The sequence below is a fragment of the Leptopilina boulardi genome, unplaced genomic scaffold (assembly GCF_019393585.1).
Source record: "Leptopilina boulardi isolate dan_hultmark-lab unplaced genomic scaffold, ZJU_Lbou_2.1 LbouV2_218, whole genome shotgun sequence".
In the NCBI taxonomy this organism is placed as follows: domain Eukaryota; kingdom Metazoa; phylum Arthropoda; class Insecta; order Hymenoptera; family Figitidae; genus Leptopilina; species Leptopilina boulardi.
Window position 1 is genome coordinate 325,676 of NW_026137772.1, and position 22,538 is coordinate 348,213.

General features: G+C 30.2%; 2 protein-coding genes across 2 annotated transcripts in view; one reads left to right on the forward strand and one right to left on the reverse strand.

Annotated features, from left to right (window-relative positions):
* LOC127279582 (homologous-pairing protein 2 homolog) overlaps positions 1 to 22,538 on the reverse strand; it is a 261,519-nt gene that overhangs the window by 124,162 nt on the left and 114,819 nt on the right. The gene's annotated exons all lie outside the window — the stretch shown is intronic.
* The window catches only part of LOC127279581 (splicing factor 3B subunit 2), a 185,175-nt gene that overhangs the window by 54,483 nt on the left and 108,154 nt on the right, over positions 1 to 22,538 (forward strand). Inside the window, exon 3 of the mRNA XM_051302013.1 lies at positions 16,699 to 17,204. Coding sequence (XP_051157970.1) covers positions 16,699 to 17,204 — 506 coding nt within the window. The remainder of the gene's footprint in view (positions 1 to 16,698; positions 17,205 to 22,538) is intronic.

A 22,538-nucleotide genomic window follows, 5' to 3' on the forward strand; every position in this document is an offset into this window, starting at 1 on the left:
ATATTTTAAACTATTTAACCTCTTCGCTGTGAGAAGCAAAATCTTAAATGTCAGTTGGTCCAAAATGTTAAGAAACTTTTATACCACCAAAATTGTTGAAACTGTATGCACTTAGGTTTTCGAGGTCACTGATTACGAATCTGAAGACCGTTTACAAAAATAAAAATGGCATATCCAATATGACGGACATATTTTTTTAAATTCGGTGGATTTTCTTGAAACACGTTACTCGGAGGGTTTTAGGGGTCGCTGATTACGAATCTGATATTAGTTTTTCAAAATTCAATATGGTGGGTCCAATATGGCGGACAAGAAAATTAAAAATCAATCGAATTTACTTAAAACTTATTACTCAGAGGTTTCCAGTGTCATCTAAATTCAAATTTAGATTTTAGAAATTAAAAACAGTGGATGAAATATGGCGAAAATCAATAATGTAAATATTAAATAAGAAAAATAACTATAAAATTCCACCCCCGCAATTAGCTAGTAAATAGTTTAACAGTTATCTACAACCCCAGAATGAACCACGCGTCGCAGCGATTTTGCTCCCATGTGGAACCGCTGTAATGTCTTATGTCTTATGCTTAAGTCTTATGTCTTAAGCCTTATGCTTAAGTCTTGAATATTAAGTCTTATGCTTAAGACTTAAATTGAGGGGCCACATGCAAGAACGGACGAGGCGTCTGGACTGAAAACTTTTCTATACCATAAGGAATAACTTTGCCGCTTGAAATTTTTCGTTGTTAACACTTTTTTGCATACTTTTTCTTCGCAAATAATAGAAGCCCAAAATTTTTGCGTTATCTCGTTGTTGGAGTTCTGTCCGAAGGCCTCGTCCGTTCTTGCATGTGGCCCCTCAATTATTTATTTGTTAAAAATTATCGTAAATATTGAAAATGACTCATTAGAAGCCACGAAACCCTAAGATGTAGGCGCTTTGCGCCTGCCTCTGGTACTGATTTTTAGGGTTTCGTGGCCCATGGCCGAAAGCCTTATAGTTTCACTTTGGCGTCCGTCTGTCCGTAGTATATTTTGGGGCACCACAGCTCCCAAAATCAAATTTTAGGGCACAGATCCTAAATTAAAATTTTGGGGCACCACAGATCCCAAATTAAACTTTTGGGGCACCACAGATCCGAAATTCAAATTTTGGGGCACCATAGCTCCCAAATTCGAATTTTGTGGCACCATAGCTCCCAAATTCGAATTTTTGGGCCCCACAGATCCCAAATTCGAATTTTGGGGCACCACAGATCTCAAATTCAAATTTTGGGGCACCATAGCTCCCAAATTGAAATTTTGGGGCACCACAGATCCCAAATTCGAATTTTGGGCAAACATAGCTTCCAAATTCGAATTTTGGGGCACCACAGATCCCAAATTCGAATTTTGGGGCACCATAGCTCCCAAATTCAAATTTTGGGGCCCAACAGATCCCAAATCTCCATTTACTGAATGGACATTTTCCCGAATGGACATTACATGTCCCATTAGTTAACATGCCCCTATAATTAACATGTCCCAGTAGTTTACCTGTCTCAGTAATTGACATGTCCCAATAGTTGACATGTCCATATAGTTGACATGTCCCTATAGTTGACATGTCTTAATAGTGGACATTATCGAATGGACATTTTACCTAATGTTTTTGTTTGTGAATCAAAAAAGATAAATGATAGAAGAAAGACCTCCACTCCACAGCCACGCTTTCTTTTTTCTTTCATTTACCTTTTTGAATTTTGATTTTGCCAATTTTTGATTTTCTTCGAATTTACTGTCTGGGGGAGAATTAATTTATAGAAATTAATATTTTATAATTTATAATTAATTTATAATAAAAATTTTGCTAAATAAATAAAATTTAATAGTACATAAAATTTATAAAATAAATTTTATTATTTATTTTTAAATTATTTATTTTTGATTTATTTTTTTTTAATTAAAATTTAAACCACCACGAAACCCTAGATGTAGGCGCAATTGCGCCTAGTTCTTTTCCTATTTTTTTATATTAAGTACTATTAGAAATACTTATACATTGAGAAAAATGATCTATTAAACTTAAAACTAATTTCCTGATAAATCAACTTCTTTACCTAATGGTTAAGAGAATCAGTTTTATTGTAAAAGGAATCTTTTAAACTTAAAAATATTAAAAGGTGACAAAAAAAGTGTAAAGAATAAAGGATGTAATAACATCAAAGGGGGAAATTGAACTAAAAATTCATTTTTTTCCATTTTTATTTTTTTTTTAAATATTTTAGTTTGAAAGCTGACATTTTTTCCCAAAAAATATGTAATTTCCAGGAGGGTCTTTTTTTATTTTCGAGTAATTAAAAAAAAAATTCACCTAGACAGACGCGCAACTTATGTGTCGTCCTGACTGCCAGTATATTCGTTCATGGTTTTCGCTTTAATTTTTTTTGGGATATCCGTTTTTGTCTCTTTTTTTGAATGAACTAAAACATGTTCCTGAACACTAGTAAATATTTTGTAGAAGCCAAAAAATGAAATTTACTAATGCAAATGAATATTGCAACATAAGTAGGAATGTTATATGACTGTAGGTGGTCGTGAACGACGCTTATTTAAAATTTTCGACCTCTCCCACACCCCTAATATTCTTACGAAAAATCATTGGTTATTTAACCGTCGCTGGTTTCCCCTAACTCATTAATCAAATTATTTTTACATTCTCATCATATAAGAAGGTTTTATGATTGGTCGAAATTTGACTTTTGAGTCGGAAATTCACTGTTTGGCGATGGCGTCTGTCTGTAGATCTGTGTGTTTGTGTGTAGACCCAAATGTTGTGGTCACAATAACTTTTGTAAAATCCAATAAATCGACTAGTCCTTTCGTATACATAAAGTTTGTGTTAAAGTGAAGGCTAAGTTCGTTAGACAGTCATTTCCGATCAAAAGTGAAAAATCACAGCATTTTCAATTTTTCTTTGTGAATTTTTTGTATTACGTTTTTGGATAGATTCCACTAAAAAATTAATGCTGGTAATCACACATATACGAAATGTATGTTTATTGTTTTCGTAATAGCGTAAAAGGTACAGTGAACAACACCTGTTATTAAAAACGATAATAACTAAATAGAAATAATACTATTGAATTAAATATCACTAGTAAATTTATTAATGTACGATATTTAGAAACTGATACAATTGACACAAAAATTTATATGTTTATATTTTCCCCAATATTTTACTATCTAGAAAACTGACCTCAAAAAATTTGTTTTATTGATTACAAACTTTATAAATATGAAGAAATTGTTAAATAATTATATTTTAAAAGCAACATTTTTTATAATTTAAATCTGAATAATAAAATTTGATAATATTAACCCCTTCGTTAGCAGAAGGAATTCGACAAAAAGTGCACAAAATGTACAGAAAATTTTTTTTTCCTGAAAATTGGTATCCAGAGGTTTTCGGGGTCGCTGATTACGAATTCGATGTTAGTTTTTCAAAATTCAAAATGGCGGATCCAATATGGCGGACTTTTTTTAAAAAATTGATTATATCAACTGCTTCCGTTCATATAATCGAACTTCAAATGTCAAAACTATATACTCGTAACTCGGACCTTAGTTTAATATGACCGTAGCTCATTTTTCGAATAATAAAATCGTATCTCAATTTCCATTTAATATAATGGTATCTTAGATTTTGATACATAACCATGTTTTCAAAAATATATTAAACAAGTAATCTTAAGGAAAGAATTTTTGTTTCTTCTTATTAAAAAAATTATCAATAATTTGTTTATTTTTTCGCCTATTATTATTTAAATATTTATTATATTATTTATTTAATTTTTTATTTAATAGTTTATTATTTATTTATTAGTTAAAAAAATAATTTCGTCAATGCATTACATATTATTACATTTTGTAGTATTTTTTCAATTTTTGTTGATTTATATTTCGTTGGATATTTTATGGATTAGATTTTTTTTTCTCCATTGTGTACTTTTACACATTTTTATAATTTTTTTCCAGCAAGCTTAAAAAATATTATGAGTATTAATTAAATTATTAAATTTTTTAGAAATAAATTAAATATTAAATTATTTATTGATAATTTAAATAAATATTTATGAATTGAATTTAAACCTTCTTTCTTAGAGTAGGAAAGTTTATTATATTTACACGTAAAAAAGAAAAAGAAAAAATAATTATTGTGATAAAATCGATATTTTTCTGTAATGAAAACTTAAATAACAATTATTATTATTTTTAAATCAGAGATTCGATTTTACTATTTGGAAAATGAGCTATATTTATATTAAACTAAGCTCCGAGTTACGATTATATAGTTTTGACATGTGAAGTACGATTATATGAACGAGATGCGTCGATTTTTGCTTGAAACTAACTACTGGGGGGTTTTCGAGGTCGCTGATTATGAATCCGATGTTAGCTTTTTAAAATTCAATTGTTAGATACAGTATGGCGGATGTATTTTTAAAAAAATCAATGTTTTATCCTAAAAAATTGGTATTTTTGGGGGTTTTAGAATCAATAATTATAAATCTGAAGTATTATTTTTAAAACTTTGAATATTCAAAATGGCGAATCCAATATGGCGGACGATTTTTTGAAAAATCATTGTATTTTCTTAAAAAGTGTGTTTCTGAGGATTTTTGAGGTCGCTGATAACTAATCTAATGTCAGATTCTCATAATTTTGAAAAATTAAAGTAGTAGGGCTGTACCAGTTCTAAATCACAGGTAATGTAGGAATCTACCTTACCGACATATGGTAACTCTACTTTACTCTTGGTCGATGTTACCGACCGTTGTCGCGAGATTGCGCTGTTGCTAGCGGGAATTTTTGAATTTTAACCCGTTTGGCTGGGTCGATGTTACCGACCGTTGTTCGCGAGATGGCGCTGTAGCTCGCGGGAATTTTTTGAAATTTTTAACCCGTTTGGTTACCTCCCTTACCACCCACTTTCCATCCTCTTGGTCACCCACCACCCCCTAATTTGCATGTCTTTTTTTAAATATTACCACCCACTTTCCACCCCTCTTGGCCACCCACCACCCCCTAATTTGCATACGTCTTTCTTATGTATTAACATATACGGTCCCAAACATTCAAAAATCATAATTAGAACCTCGAGGAATAAAGGGTTCGCGAGATACCGCGCGGGGCTGTGGGTGGTTGGGAGTAGGTGGCCCGTTTGTAGTCCTTGCGTTAAGTGGGGATGGAGTTCAGTCGTGGGAAGTTGTGAATGGTGGGGACTACATGTACCTCAGGCGATTCCCGTGGCAAGGAAAGTCTTTCTGTTCCAGCTTCCAGAATCAGCAGCATCAGACCTCTAACACTAGCCATATATTATATATGACCAATCCTCTTCAGAGGTCTCATTGCAGTATAAAACTTTGTTAAAGAAACAGTACCAAGAGCATCAATGTAAGTTAATCTTTTTTTATATTCATATGTATAAATTATATGAAATTAATCATAATCCTTTTTTTTCTGTTTTAGATTCAAGAATACCAAGTCAATCTTCCTACAAGAGACAAACATTTATTTGCATTGCCAAATTTTATAGCAGCATTGTAAGTTTACTCAAATTATATATCTTTGCATACATTCCTCTTAATATTCATCAAATTGATTGTAATTCTATTTCTGTTTCAGATATACTAAAAGTAGCAGAGTGATATCTTTTGATAGGTTTTTCAGATTTTATTAGGTTATTTTCAGCGTTTTTTTAGCATTCTTTTTAACGTTCTTTTCAGTGTTATTTTCAGCGTTTTTTTCAGATTTTTTTAGCTTTTTCCTCATTCAATCCTTTTCAGAATTTAAAAAAAATGGCTAACCGTAGAAATATTGAAACATCTAAACAATATACCTCTATTGATAGTTTCAATGAGATTTGTGAAGCCTCAGACAATTTCATTGATGCTGCCATTATAGAGTTATGATCTAGAAAATCCGGTGACGATCGACTCATTAGTGCGTTTCAGTGGCACTCAATGACGTTGCAAGATTCGAAGTGCTTAACAATATTTCAGTAAAAGTTTATTGTCTTGTTAAACGAAAGGGGATATTTACCTTCTCGCCAATACACCTAACCTCGCAGAAACGATCCAAACATGTTAATCTTTTACGCATTGATGATCACTACATTGATGAGGATGATGATAAAGAAGATTCCTCAATTTCCAACAAATACCACTATGTTTGGATAAAATTTTTATTGCGTCTAATAAATAACCAAGTCTCAACAGATGGGCATGCGTTATTTATTTGCGATCGTTGTCTTCACTATTTCAGAAGCAACGATAAACTTACCAAGCACGTTGAGGATTGCCAGAAAATGAATAACACCAAAATCATCTGACCGAAACCCGGATCTAATAGCATTCAATTCAAGAACTTTAGTAATAAAGAAAAAGTACCATTCAGCATATATGCATATTGTGAGAGTCTACTAGTTCCAGGGGAGAATTCTTCATCTATGGGATGTCGCACAGAAGTAGTTCAACAACATCAACTTCTCAGCATAGGATTCTATTTAAAGAGTTATGATGACTCTTTAAATGAATACAGAGCATCACCAGGAATGAAGAAGATCCGGCGAGATGGTTTGCAAAAGAGTTGAAAAAGTTGGTGGAAGAAATTGAACCTACATTTATGGTAAATATTGCAATGAATACTCTAAATGCAGATCAAAAAGCCGCATTTAAAGTAGCTAATATTTGCCATATTTGTATAAAAACTATCAAGCATGGAGAAGTAAAAGTTAGAGATCATTGCCATCTGACTGGGGTGTATCGAGGTGCAGCCCATCAAGATTGTAATGTCAATTATCAAGATTCTCGAATAGTTCCTGTAGTCTTCCATAATTTAAGTGGTTATGATGCGCATTTTATTATTAAAGCAATCGCGAATGAGTTTGAAGGTAAAGTTGACGTTCTTCCCATTAATAAGGAAAAATATATTAGTTTTACAAAACATGTTGAAGCAAGTCTCGTTAAATTTAGATTCATTGATTCATTTAGATTTATAGCTTCATTTTTAGACAAATTAGCATCTTATTTGAACGAATACAATATTGTTAAGTCAAACTTTTCAAGCTATAGTGATGATAAAGTTAATTTGTTAACCCGAAAAGGAGTTTTTCCTTACGAGTAACTCGACTCTAAGGAAAAACTCAGAGAAACTCAGTTACCCCAAAAAGAACATTTTTATAGTACATTGAATGATTCAAATATATCAGATCAAGAATATTTACATGCTCAGCAAGTATGGTCAGAATTCAATTGTTAAAAGTCTTAGTGATTATGTTTATTTATATATGAAAACTGACATCTTGCTGCTTGCTGATGTATTTGAAAATTTCCGTGAACAATGCTTAAAAGCATACGGGTTAAATCCTGCACACTATTACACGACACCTGCCTAGTAAAAAATAAAAGATGCAAGAACAGCGGATTCCGGTTACAAGATCAATAGCTGGTAAACGAATCCGTGAGAATCTCGGATACGAGCAGTTTTCGGTATCCGAAATGATGTAAAACTTGTAAACGCACTGAAACGGACGACTTTTGTAAAGCTTTTAATCAAGAAAAAGCAATTAAATGGATCCAGAAACGATGGGAAATGAAATTAGTAGCAAAAATAAATGATTCTTTATTAAAGAAACATACATTTAAACATAAAACAATTATTCTTACTATTTCTAACCCCTGCGTTAAAAACATTGGGAAAACAGTGTTTTCTTGGTAATTTTACCTTGTTATTGGGAAAATATGGTTTTCTACCTTACCGACATTGGATATTAATTTAACGCAGGTTTTGTCGAATTTTCAATTTCAATAGAAATCCAAAATTATTTAATAAAAAGTTGTAAAGGAAATTAAAAATAAGCACTTAATTATGTTTAATAACATTTTGATTATTTTGAATTGCTTTTGAAATTAGAAAATCAAAAAAACCGCGTTAAATTAATATCCAATGTCGGTAAGATAGAAAACCATATTTTCCGAATAACAAGGTAAAATCACCAACAAAACACTGCTTTCACAATGTTTTTAATGCAGAGGTTAGAATTAGTAAGAATAATTGTTTTTTGTTTAAGTGTACGTTTCTTTAATAAATAATTATTTATTTTTGTTTCTAATTTAATTTCCCAACGTTTCTGCAATCATTTACTTGTTTTTCTTGATTAAAAGCCCTACAAAAGTCGTTCGTTTCAGTGCGTTTACAAACTTATGAGCATTTCGGATACGGAAAAGTGCTTGTATCCGAGATTCTCACGGATTCGTTTACCAGCTATTGAGCTTGTAACCGGAATCCACTTCTCTTGTATCTTTTATTTTTTACTGGGTGGTTTTACTTGGGATGTAATGTTAAAATATACAAATGTAAAACTAGAACTGCTCACTGACATTGATATGATAATGTTTATTGAACGTGGTATAAGTCAATGTACAAATCGTTATGCCAAAGCAAATAATCAAATATATGAAAGAACACAATGTCAATGAGGAGACTTCTTACATTGTATATTTAGACGCTAATAATCTATATGGTTGGACCATGGTTCAGTCTCTTCCCTATGGTGATTTCAAGTGGGTTTTAAAATTTGACAATAACTTTAATTTTAACGTTACAGATGATGCAACTATAGGTTATATTTTAGAAGTTGATTTAGATTATCCTACAGAATTACATAATATGCATAATGATTTTCCATTTTGTCCTGTACACTTGAAACCACCAGGGTCAAAGCAAGAAAAGCTTCTAACTAGTCTCCAACCGAAACGAAGATACATTCTCCATTATCGTACACTTAAACAAGCATTAGCCAATGGACTTAAATTGATTTACATCCACCGCATTTTACAATTTAAAAAGGCAACAAGGCTCAAAGATTATATCGATTTCAATACTAGTCAACGAACAAAGGCTAGTAATGAATTCGAGAAAAACTTGTTTAAATTAATGAACAATGCAGTGTATGGTAAGACAATGGAGAATGGGCGATGTGCAAGTTAGCCCCGTGAGGGGAAGCACTATACCCCGACTCGACCGGCCGGGACCGAACTAGTGCCTTGAGTGAACAAGACACCGCGGGGGGCCTGAGCAGCGTTCTCGGGCCTAATGACATTTTTTATTTATGGCCCCTAATGAGTATTTCATGAAAATTATAAAATTTTTTAATATTATCAATTTTTAATTTTTTTTAACGTATTCACATTCCTTATAATTTCACGATTACGAGCATGTGTTGTCCCAATTAAAAATGTTAATATTTAAAATGTTTATAATTTTTATTGCATTATGTCCCCTGAATCCCCCAGTATCGATCTAGTCATGATCTCGAATAACTTTTTTAATAAAAATTAAATCTTTTCAAATATCAACATTTTTTCCCCTCATTTTTTTGCGATTCAGACATAATTTTTTTTTTTAAATGTTGAAATTTAAAAAGTTTTAATTTTTTTTAATCACAATTTTTCCAGGCTTAGGACACACACCAGCTTTCAAAGCTGCGAATTAGAAAATAATTATTGTGCTTTTTAAGCGCATTTATATATATATATATATATATATATATAAATTTTAAAAGGACTTATAATTTTTTTTTATTTTTAAAAATAAATAAAAACACATTTTTTAAACATGCCAGTAAATCTAATATACATTTTCTTTCAGTGTATCTGCCAGTCCTAAGCCTGGAAAAATTGTGATTAAAAAAAATTAAAACTTTTTAAATTTCAACATTTAAAAAAAAAAATTATGTCTGAATCGCAAAAAAATGAGGGGAAAAAATGTTGATATTTGAAAAGATTTAATTTTTATTAAAAAAGTTATTCGAGATCATGACAAGATCGATACTGGGGGATTCAGGCGACATAATTCAATAAAAATTATAAACATTTTAAATATTAACATTTTTAATTGGGACAACACATGCTCGTAATCGTGAAATTATAAGGAATGTGAATACGTTAAAAAAAATTAAAAATTGATAATATTAAAAAATTTTATAATTTTCATGAAAAACTCATTAGGGGCCATAAATAAAAAATGTCATTAGGCCCGAGAACGCTGCTCAGGCCCCCCGCGGTGCATGCGTCCCTCGAGCTCCGTGTTTATGGCCTGGCCGGTAGAGTGGGGGTACAGTGCTTCCCCTCACGGGGCTAACTTGGACACTGCCCTGGAGAATGTACGTAATCACGTAAACATGAAACTCGTGACAAAGTGGGAGGGTAGGTACGGGGCAGAAGCTTTAATTGCTAAACCTAACTTCCACATGAGAGCTATCTTTAGTGAAAATTAGATAGCTGTGGAACTTAGGAAAACTGAGGTGTACATGAATAAACCGATTTATATAGGTCTTAGCGTTTTAGACATTTCGAAAACTCTGATGTACGATTTCCATTATGATTATATGAGGAAAAAGTATGGAAACAACTGTAAACTACTTTATACGGACACTGACAGCCTTATTTATAATATCAAATGTGAGGATGTCTATTCTGATATGAAAGCAGACATTTTCAAATTTGATACTTCTGATTATCCCATGAATAATGTATATGGCATTCCGCAAGCCAACAAAAAAGTTTTAGGTCTTATGAAAGACGAATGAAATGGGAGGATTGTCACTGAATTTGTTGGTTTGTGTAGTAAAATGTATAGTTTACGTGTGGATAATCAAGATTTCTTAAAAAAGGTAAAAGGTGTAAAGTCTAATGTAGTTAAGAAACATATAACTTTTAATGATTACATTTATTGTTTAAAAAATATTAAAATTCAATCTCGAACTCAATATTCCATTCGTTCCAAACTCCATAAGGTCCTTACTTTAAAACAGAAAAAAATAGCCCTAAGTCCCTACGATGACAAAAGATTTTTATTGAAACGTAACACTGACACTCTTGCATGGGGATATTATAGAAAGAGATAAAGTCATGGAAAGTGATGTAGAATTGATAGAATTATAAAATAGAATATAAGTATTTATTGTAATACAATATAAGTATTATATTGTATTATATTTATTGATGTTATTTATTATATTGACCAATATTTTATTGATGTTGCTATACACATTGGTTTTTAAATAAATGAAAAATTTTTTCTATATACACTGAAACTTTGTTTACTTTTATTTAATAAAACCTTAATATAGTTTAAAAGTTAGAAAACAAAGAAATTCACTAAATAGTTTGCATTTTTAAACAAATTTGATTTAAAAATAACTTTAACAAAAATACAATACATTATTACATTTTAGGTTAACATTACTTCAAAGTCAGTTTAACTTTTCTTTAACTTTTTCAAAAGTTAACTGTAACTTTTCTAAAAGTTAACTTTAACTTTCTTAAAATTTACATGCTATATACATGCTATATAACTTTTGAAAAAGTTAATTTTAACTTTTAGAAAAAAAAGGTATTGGAAATTTATCTGGGATTGTTACCGTATTTAAAAGTCTGTAGTCTCCACAAACTCTCCACTGACCGTCATTTTTCAGGACCATGTAGATGGGAGAAGCGTACGATGCGCTAGACTTTCGACATTTCCCGGCATCTTTTAAGGCTTTGAAATTACTTTTTGCCACTGCAAGCTTTTCAGGTGGTAACCAACAAGGCCGTTGAGACACCGGTGAACCTTTCGTCACAATGTGGTGAAATATGCCAATATTCGAGGGAATGTCTTGTTGCACTTCGTTAGTAATTTCCGGATATTTAGAAATAACGTTGTAAAAAGGTAAAGATTTATCTATAGAGCTAATGTCAGTAACCATAGCTTTTTTAAGAAAATAATTAACATTTTTAACGGAATTCAGATCTGTTAATTTCCTATTTTTTAAATCTGATGATAACCCGAAATGTGATAGAAAATCGGCACCGATAATAGGGTAGGGTACCGAAGCGATACAAAAATTCCAAGGTAAATTTCGACTTAATCCAACATCAATGGACAAATCCCGTCTTCCGTATGTATTTATTTGCGTATTGTTCGCAGCATAAATTACATAGGCGAAACAATTTCGTTTAGCCTGGGAATTTACTGGAATTATTTAAACATCTGAACCGGTGTCTATTAAAAATATCAACCCTGTTGTACGGTTTTGAATATTTAGACGATTAGAAAAAGAAAAGTTATCTATCGTGTTGATTTGACACGGCCATTTTAGTTTCCCGATGACGAACTACCTTGCATGGCACATGGTGGTACACATTTGAGTGCTTTATCACCGAATTTGAAATGGTAAAAACAAAGTTGAGAATTTTTCTTATTATTATTTTTAGAATAATTAGTTCGATTAGAATTTTGTTTTTTAAAATTTGTATTTCTATTAAAATTTTGTATTGTTATTAAATTTTCTATAATTGGACGATTTACTTTTGTCCCTTTTATTATAGTCTTCAGTACACTGACTTGAACGGAACCTGTTTGGAGCGGAAATGGCATTAACCTTAGCTGATAACGCTTCGATCATTTTTAGCAGTTCATCGTGGGAATTCTAGGAAGCCACTGCAGAAACCTGAGAAGTGCTCGGTCCCGACGCAAAATTCGAAAAAAAAACTTTAGGACTTAATTATCTGGAACTATATAAAAATAATTCTTAAAAAAGAAAAGAAAATATATCACTTCTGACGTTAATTAATAAAAATATTTGATCGTTTAACACAAACGAGCAATGCACAATGCAAATTAGACGATCACACACATATAATATCAAGACGAGACAATTGTCAAAGTTAAAATATCGCAAAAGCGGACGCTGTTATAAAAAAATGAAATAAATAGTACCTAGCAGAGTAATTGACCAAAGTAGCAAAATAAATTTTATTTATTCTCATAGAAAAAGAAAAAAATTTTAAATGTTGAATGTTAGGATTGTGTTTGAAGGATTAAAAAGAAAATAAAATTTTTATTTAATTTTCATGAAGAGAAAAAAAAATTAATTAAATACAACTGAGCAAAAAAAAGAAAAATAAATAAATTTCCTATATAAAAATTTTTTTAAAAAAATAAATAAAATAGGAGAATTGACAATTAATAAATTATGTCAGCTATGGTTATTTCAAACAACTGCTGTCCGGAGATGGTCGGGAACCACTTTATCACAATACTTTCAAAAATTGTAATGGGCCCGACCAAAAATACGCAAGAAAATCTTGAAGATGCTTCGGAACCTTTAGTCCTTTGAATATGATGTAGAGCTGCCTGAACTGGGTCCTTAACGTCAACGTCGACACGCTGTAGCCTTGGCGCCTTATGGCTAGTTCCGTGGAAATGCCGGAGGTTGATTGGACTCGAGCGTGGAAAATTTTGTCAAATTTAAAGAAAAGGAAAACTGTTACTGCTAAACAGGGAAAAAGAAGCATTATGCACCTGTTGCATGGGCTCAGAGTATTCTGCCCATGCGCCGTTTTCCAAAGCGTGTGTTATAAAAAATCCCAGCTCTTCAGGAGTGTATATATATATATATATATATATATATATATAAAGCTGTTAGTAGGGTACTATAAAAATTTGCAATCCGGATATTCGGACAGTTGATTTCCATCGATTAAAACTGTCCAGCATGCTGACTTGAAAGACTTCCTTGTTTAAAATTTTTAAATATTTAAATGAGCGTCCCTGTTGTCTGGAACCAACTGCGAAAATTATGAGATTTAAGTGCAAATAAAATTTTTTTTAAAACAAAAAATGTAAAAAAAAAATTTTGGTTGGTGGAAAAAATCTTGGAAAAAGGGATCCGGTGATTTTTAATTGATTAAATCAGATAATAGCGGAAAAGGAGAAGGCGAGTGAAAAATTGATGCCGTCTTCACTGAAGCGCAATGGCGTAGCGTCTCTGGAACATGTGCTCTGACTCCTTTTTCTCTTTCGTCAAAGCTTTTTAAATGGAACTTCACTATTATTTGTAATTTTTTTGCAGAAAAAATCTTCGGAAATTTTCTTTAGGCACTGTTTTTTTTATTACTTTATTAATGAGTGCACCTCAACCATGCCGTCACCATACATATAATGACGTGGCGTCACTTTGAAAAAAATCGTGCTCCGAAAATAATTTTTCGTGTTCCAACGAAGTTTTTCTTTTTTTATAAAAACTTTTCACTCATGAATGTCCATTATATTTTATTTTTATTTCCACTGATCGCTCTTTAATTTTTCCGGATCACTTTGATTTTCCACAATCCTTTTTTAATCGAAGGGGTCACCAATGTGGGATTTCTATTAGTTAATAAATAAATAAATATTGTTAATATCAGTAGAAGGGAATTCTACAACTTCGTGTCCATTTAGGCTGATGTGATTTAATCAATTAAAACTCAACACTTAATATCATTTATTAATTATGACGCAAGTATGCGTTATATATCACGCGTAGTTCCAGACCAACTATATCTATAATCTCCATGGATATAAACATGTTATAATTATTTATGTTGTGTAAAAACATAGTAACGAAGTAAAATTAGTAATTGCAAGTGAATATAAATTATTAAACTGTTTAAATTTTATTTTAATTATGGTTATGATAAAAATATACTTTAATAATATGGTGATTCTCTGAAAATTTTTACAATGATGTGCGATTACGTTCGCCCATAACTGCTTTCAACCTATTGCAAACAAAATTTAATACGTTAAATTCTGATTTTTAATTTTAAAGAAATAAAACAGAACAAAACCGCAATACTTACATATAATGTACTAAACTATGAACAATAAATATACCGTGCAATTAATTTTGTGCTATAAAATTTTTAACTTACCGTGTTTGCGGTAAACCAATGATGCTCGGTATTGCCTTTAACACAATTTGTTTTGCAACCTTTAACAGAACAACTAATCATATTTCCTTATTTTTCTTTAAATTATTTACAAAAACCATAAAAAAACAAAACGATATAAAAACAATCAGTTTACGCAGGTTATATCACGGCAGCCATTTTGCGAAAGTTCAATGTGTTATGGAGCGTTCACAGCTCGGCTGCCTGCGCAGGCAACAATAAGAGTAACAGAGATAGACAATTAGAGTAAAACAGAAAAAGCATATTTGTGTCTCTCTTACTCTAACTGCTGCCTGCGCAGGCAGCTGAGCTGTGAACGCTCCATTAGTAACTGTATGTACACATTTTTTGTCAGTGTGGGTAACTAATGTCGGCACAAAAAGTGTTTGTCCCTAAGAATTGATCGACTTTGCAGAATGATAACTTAAGAAAAAAAATCGTAGAAATTTAAGGTAAACAATTAAATAAGCCTTGTTATCTACGCATAATTTGATATGTAACTCATGTAATGAAAATTTTATTTTCTATTTTATTAAGTAATATGCATAAGAATGTCGCCTAAAAATGGGACTTTTTAATACTTTTTTCAAGGCCAAGCCTTTTTGGACCTTTAAAGACATAATGTAGCAAGTGGCACTAAATTTTTTTCGACGTTGTTTTTTAATGCAATATGCAGCGCAGAAAATCGGTTTTTTCTTTAATTCAGAAAATGATAATTAACAACTTGTTAACTTACATGCCTTAGAATTTTTTACTAAACAGTTTAAAATGTGAATTGATACGATATCTTTATTAGCAATTGATATAGCAACGTTGAACATAAATTTTTATAACATTTACAAATATTAATATTTTTAAGTTCAGTAAACTTCTTTGTATAGGGAAAAAGTTGACAATTTTGCTATAAAATTTGTAAATTTTTTGAGTATTATTATTATGGAAGGAACAGGTGAAAGTGCATTAATTTTAAGAAGGCCCATTTTAAATAAAGTTTTAATGATTACTTGACTAAATCATAGTAATTATAATGTAGAATAATAATATGTAAAATTAATAATATAATTCATGAAAAAATATAAAATTAAATCTTATACAATTAAAATAATTAAATAATCTTTTGTACACAGGTGTACTATAAATGCATGTTTTTTCTCTGCGTGTAGGGTGGGGATAAGTTAGCGTGTGCAGAGGGTTAAAAAAGGATTATTTTATTAATCTGTCTGTTTTTTTAATCAACTAATTAAAATAATATCTACTTATCTCACTTAATTTTTAGAAAATTCCTTTTTTACTCAAAAAATCACTTTTTTAAAACGGCTTGACGAATTTTGCTCAAAATTACTTTACACACTTACTATTTTTACCGTCCTGAATCAAATTCAAGAAGAAAAAATTGCCATTTAATATTGGTTCAGGCACGCCGTGCAAAGCAATTAACCAAAAAAAGCGAAAATTTTAAACAATTTATTATAAAACCCCAATTAATCAATGCAAAATATTATGAACAATTGCGTTTTAATTTAGTGTAAAATATTAACTTGTTTTTCTACAAATTTCTATGATATTTCTCTGATTTCCAGGTGATACAATTACACCAAATTATTTTTTTTTTCTATTTTTTATTTTAATTATTTTTATAGAAGACAATATTTTCACTTACATTTTTTACTTCAAAATTTAATTTTACTTTATTTTTACCATGCTACATTTTTGATACTTTATTTTAATTTTGGAAATTCTTTTCACACTTCTACTAGTTTTTTTACTACACTTTAGAGTCTGTTATTTTTGACATTCACAATATAGTGCCTTTTTCTTAAAATAACTCCGAAATCTGCTAATAATGCAGAGCTTGAAAGTAAAATTAAATAAATTTATGTGGAATTTTTCTTTCTAGAGATCCAAAGTTACTTGTACAGCTAAAAGCACATCGAAACACAGTACCTGTTCCTCGTCATTGGTGTTTTAAAAGAAAATATCTACAAGGTAAAAGAGGTATTGAAAAACCGCCATTTGACTTACCGGATTTTATAAAACGAACAGGAATAACTGAAATGCGCGCTAGCTTACAAGAGCGTGATGACACAAAAACTTTAAAAGCAAAAATGAGAGAAAGAGCACGACCAAAAATGGGTAAAATTGATATTGATTATCAAAAATTACATGATGCCTTCTTTAAATGGCAAACAAAACCAAGAATGACAATACACGGTGATCTTTATTATGAAGGAAAAGAATTTGAGACACGATTAAAAGAAAAGAAACCTGGTGAATTGTCTGATGAGCTACGAACTGCTTTAGGAATGCCAATTGGACCAAATTGTCATAAAGTGCCACCACCATGGTTAATTGCTATGCAACGTTATGGTCCGCCTCCAAGTTACCCAAATCTTAAAATTCCAGGTAAGTAATTATTTTAGAGAATTGAAAGAAAATAAATATGGCCGTAGTGATGCATTCGATCGACACGATATAGAAAACGACCGATTTTTGTTTTTATTCTTATGTCAAAAATCGATACGATAATAAATCTATTGTTTTTCGACCGAGACTATCGCTATGCAAGCGAGAGTTCCGAGATTCTCGGATCTGTTTTATTTGTACACTGAAAAAAGGATGTAAGACAATCAGTAGTTTATTAATATGACTATCTATTATAAAAGAAATATTTAAAAATAATTGCCGTTTTGTTAACCAAATATAAAGATAATAAATTCCTTTAAATTTTATTTAATTATTTAAAGGCATAATAGTTTGTTGGGCTAATAAGAAATATGACTAATTTTTTGATCATTTAAAACCTAAATTTTAATGTCAAAAATTAATATTAATAATAATGAACATCAATTTAATTAATAAAATATCGATTGTAGTCTATATTGTATTGAATAATTTTTTTAGTGTAATATGAAAAATGATTATTTAAAGTCGTATTTTCTAAAATGAATTTTCAACATTAAACTTATGTTTTCTTAGTTATTTTTTAAATGAAATAAAATAGAAGCATTAGAAAATGTGAAATTTATATTTTTAAAAGATTGCAGATAAGAATCAAATTTTTATTCCATTAAAATTAAAGATTTTTTCTAATAATTAATAAATTAAATATAACAAAATATTTTATAAGGATACTTTGTTTTAAAAAATGCAATAACAGTATTTCTAACTTAAATTACATTTTTTTAAATTTTATTTTCTTAATAAATTACAAATCAAAAGAAAAGAGTATAATAATTATATTGGAGCAAAATGAACAATCATTAATGAACATATTTAAAACATAGTTGAGAAAGCCTACAATAAAAATTTTATTTTATTGCAATGAGCTAAAAGATGAAAACTCTTTTCGGGCTGTCCAGCTATTTAAACAAATTAGCTGACGGGATGTATTGCTTCCAAGTTTATTTCGATGTTTGCGGATTGTTAGGGAACACCTAGAGAAAAGTCGCTCTACGGGTACCGAAGTTGCTTGTATGCTTAAAAAATCTGGGGCCATTTTAGATAAATTTGGATACTGTTCTTCGTGATTTTGCCACCATTCTAAAATGTCAGTACTTTTATCTGCACGATTCATATTCAAGTAAACATCAAGTTCTTCTCGCCATTTTCCTTCTTTTTGGGTAGATGAGCTGCTATTTCTTAATCGTTTGCTTGGAATTTCAGATGAGAAAAGAGCTAAGGGATCAAAGTCATCATCGATATTATCATTTATCTCATTATTAGGTTGAAATTCACTTGTTGTCTCTACTTCCTTTTGATAATATTTATTCTTATAAATGTCTTCAAACTTTTTGATAGACCTTTTGGCCAATTCTTTTCCCCACTTGGTTAAATAAAATGTTTCCTCTTTGTGTCTAGGATCGAGTAGTAAGACTGCACAATAAATCCAATTGGTTTTCTGGTAATGTTTCATCAGTTTTTCATAAGCTGACTGAAGACCACCTTGAATCCTTAGATCAGTTACATTTTTATTTGATTTAGTCTTAAGATTTGCGAGTTCATTTACAATTTTATCAACCCGAGTATCAACCAACATGTTGAAGCCAACGACAACAATAGGAAGAGTGGCATATTTTTCACCACATAATAAGTTTGATAAACTCTTAAAATATCGTAAATATTTTACGACAGACTCAAGAAGATCCCAATCAGATTCTAATATCTTTAAATTGTAAAACAGCGGATCAGTTTCGCACAATAAAATCAACGCTTTTTTAAGCTTTAAAGCTTTATCGATCATATCGTGTGTCGAGTGCCAACGAGTTTTTACATCAATTGTGGATGTTAGCATTTTAATTCCTACAGTATCACAACAACACTTTAATTTTTCTTGTAATTTTTCTAAATACTACAATTTTATAAATAATGTTTTTAATTTTGCTACTGGTGAAGCATCATTTGGTATGTCAATATCATTTTCACTTTCCTGATCATTGTTTTTGTAGTGATCGTCATTATTAAAATGATTGTCGTGATCGCCATCATTTTCGTGATCATCATCATTGTCGTGATCGTCACCATGATCATTTTGGTAATCGTCCAATTCTTCTTCTACCTCGCTTTCAATTTCAAAGTCAGTATCTACTTGTAAATTTAACTCCTTTAATAAATCTTGGACCGCTAAATTCAAAATATGTGCGAAGCATTTAAAATGCAAATCTTCGGAAGAAATATCCAGATTTAAGAGTGATTTTAATTCAGAAATAAAGGTTGAGTTAGAAGAGTCGTTATCCAAAGTAATCCCCTGTACTTTATTTTCTAAACCATTCTCCTTTAGAAATTTATGAAAAGAATTTGCGGTACTTTTTCCAGTATTTGTTCCGTATGATGGAATCAAATCTAACGTTATGGACTGTAGATTCCATTTGTCATCAATGTAGTGTCCTATAATTAAATTATTTATTTTACATACAATTTTTTTACTTTATTTATTTTTTATTTACAATTTACAAATTAATATAAAATTAATTAATTAAACCACTTTTAATGAAATTTAGATTAAATATTAAATGAAGCTTAAATAAAAACATTATTAATAAGAACTGTATTAGAAAATGTGAACTTTATATTTTCTTTTATATTTTTTATTTTTATTATAAATTATGTTTAAAAAATAAGTTATAAAAGGAATTAGGACCGATCTTAAAGTTTCAAGGCTAAATTTTTATTTATATTAAATAACTATAAAAATATTTAATTAATGTATGATCTTTCGAATCAGTTGAAATTATATACATTATGTTTATATTTAACATTTATAATTAAAATAATATAATATCATATAATAATTAATGTAGTATTTAACCTGTTATTCCATTGAATGATTTTTGTGCTATGGAAGTCCATCCATCTACAGTAAAAGATATTTTAGACGAGATTTTTTGTAATATTTCTTTCACTTTTATTTGTAAGTCCGTAAATTTTTGATCAATCATTATTCGCAGCTGATTACGTTTAGGCAATACGGCATTCTTATTCAAATAGCTAAAATATTGTTGTGTTATTTCATCGTTGAAAAAATTTATAGGCAAATATTTTCTTGAAATCAATTCAACAGTCATGTCTTCTAGTTTTCTTTGGTTAAACGTCTAAACAATATTAAAAGTTAAATGTTTTTTATAATTTTAAAATAGTAAAACATTTATCATTATTTATTGATTAAAATGTACGTTCTATATCATTTGACATTCAAAAGTGTGACTATTTTCTAGCTTAATAATGTTTTTTGAATAAAATATTTAATTTTTGATAACTATTAAACGTTAAAAATTTTAGTTTTTATTGCTTTAATTTTATTAACTTTAATATACTGATAAATTTAACTTAAAAAAGTATTGTTTTAAATGTTTTACTATTATATTGTATTTATTCATTAAAGTTTATTAATTTTATTTAATATTTTATTTAGTTATAATAATACTATTTTAATTCATTTATAAAGTTTAATTATTACTTCTGACGTAGCTGGCGATTTATCTGGAAAAGCCTTGGTGAAATATTCCTTATGGTATAGTTTAAGGTGCATAGTTTCCATCTTTCATTTTAATTATTTTGATTGTTTTATCTTTTTCTAAACATCATTTACACTTCGCGAATTTATCATTTTCTTCTGTATGTCCGAATTCAAATACTTCCATCATTACTTCTTTCTTCTTTTTTGCACTCGACGAAAAATTAATCTGACCAGGCTCCAAATGAAATTCTTCACTGAATAATAATAGGTTAAATATAGTTATCAATTACATAATTTTAATATTATTATTATCATTATTTTTTTATTATTTTTGAATAATTTTTATTTTCAAGGTTATTTAAAAACATAAAATAGTATCTTTAAGCATTTTGAAATATAAATAATAATTATTTACTTCGAGGCAGATCTTTTTTTAGTATTACTACTATCCATATTTTCTTCCGTCATAGTAGAATGTGTACATTAAATTATTTACAATTTATAATTAATCAACCATGCAAAACCGAGATTATCGTTTGTAATCGCTCGGAATTTTGACACGACACGATATGTCAAAAAACCTAAATTCTGAGGTTCTGTTTGTTTCAAGACTCAAAATAGAGCAGGAAGTCGTTCCCCCTTCCCTCATTTCTCTCCGTATTTCCCGTCAAAAATTACATAAATTATGAGGTTATGTTCATTTCAAGACTTTCAATATAGCCGCAAGTGGAGGTAGATTTCCTGCCAAAAATGACCTGAATTTAAAGGTTTTGTTCGTTTCAAGACTGTGAATATAGTCGCAAGCCACCCCTCCTTCCTTACGTTAAAGGATAGGTGGATTTTCCGCCGAAATTGAACTAAATTTTTAGGTTAAGTTATTTTGTCGGGAAACGACCAAGAAACAAGCATAACCTCAAAATTTAGGTCAAATTTTGAAGGAAAATGACCAAAAAACAAACATAACCTTAAATGTAGGTCAAATTTTAGCTGCAAAATAAAAAAAATTAGATAAATTTTGTTTTGAAAATTGAAAATAATAAAAATTGTTGTTAATAAAAATCGTAAATAACATTTAAAGAAATAAATAATAAAATATTAATAATAGTTTTAAATTCCAGAAATTGTCTAAACATTAACTCAAACATCTACAAAACCAATAAAAAATAGAGGGTTGGCGCGCGAAGCGCGCAGGGTAGCGAAGCGCGCAGGGTAGCGAAGCGCGCAGGGTAGCGAAGCACCCCTAGTACCTATATAAATATATATAAAATTACATATATATGTACATAAATATGTATATAAGAGCATATGTGACAGTCCCCGAGAGAAGGGACCTTAGCTCACCAAAACGAATTTCACAGGGCAAGCGTTTGAAGAAGAAGCAGAAACGCGGAACTCGAAGAGTGGGGCGGAACTTCTGAAAAGTTCCCCCACCACACTAACACAACGTTGTGTTTCTGTATACGTGAGCTTCGTCTACTTCGTGTATCTTCGGGTCTCACGTACGCGAGAGTATAGTTGTGTAAGTAAAGTAGTGGGGCTGATTTCTTGAGTGCCACAATCCGCCTCGAAATGCGCTTGACATACCCATCTTCAAAATGTTATTGTGTCAAAAGCAATTATCCTAATCAGTTTTTGACTTTTGCATGTGAAAAAGCAATTCAAAATCTATCATTTACCATATAAAACTCAATATTGACCTCTGGTGAGCTAAGGTCCCTTCTCTCGGGGACTGTCACATATATACATGTATATAATGTATCCTGTCGTGTAAGGGGGAATTTTCT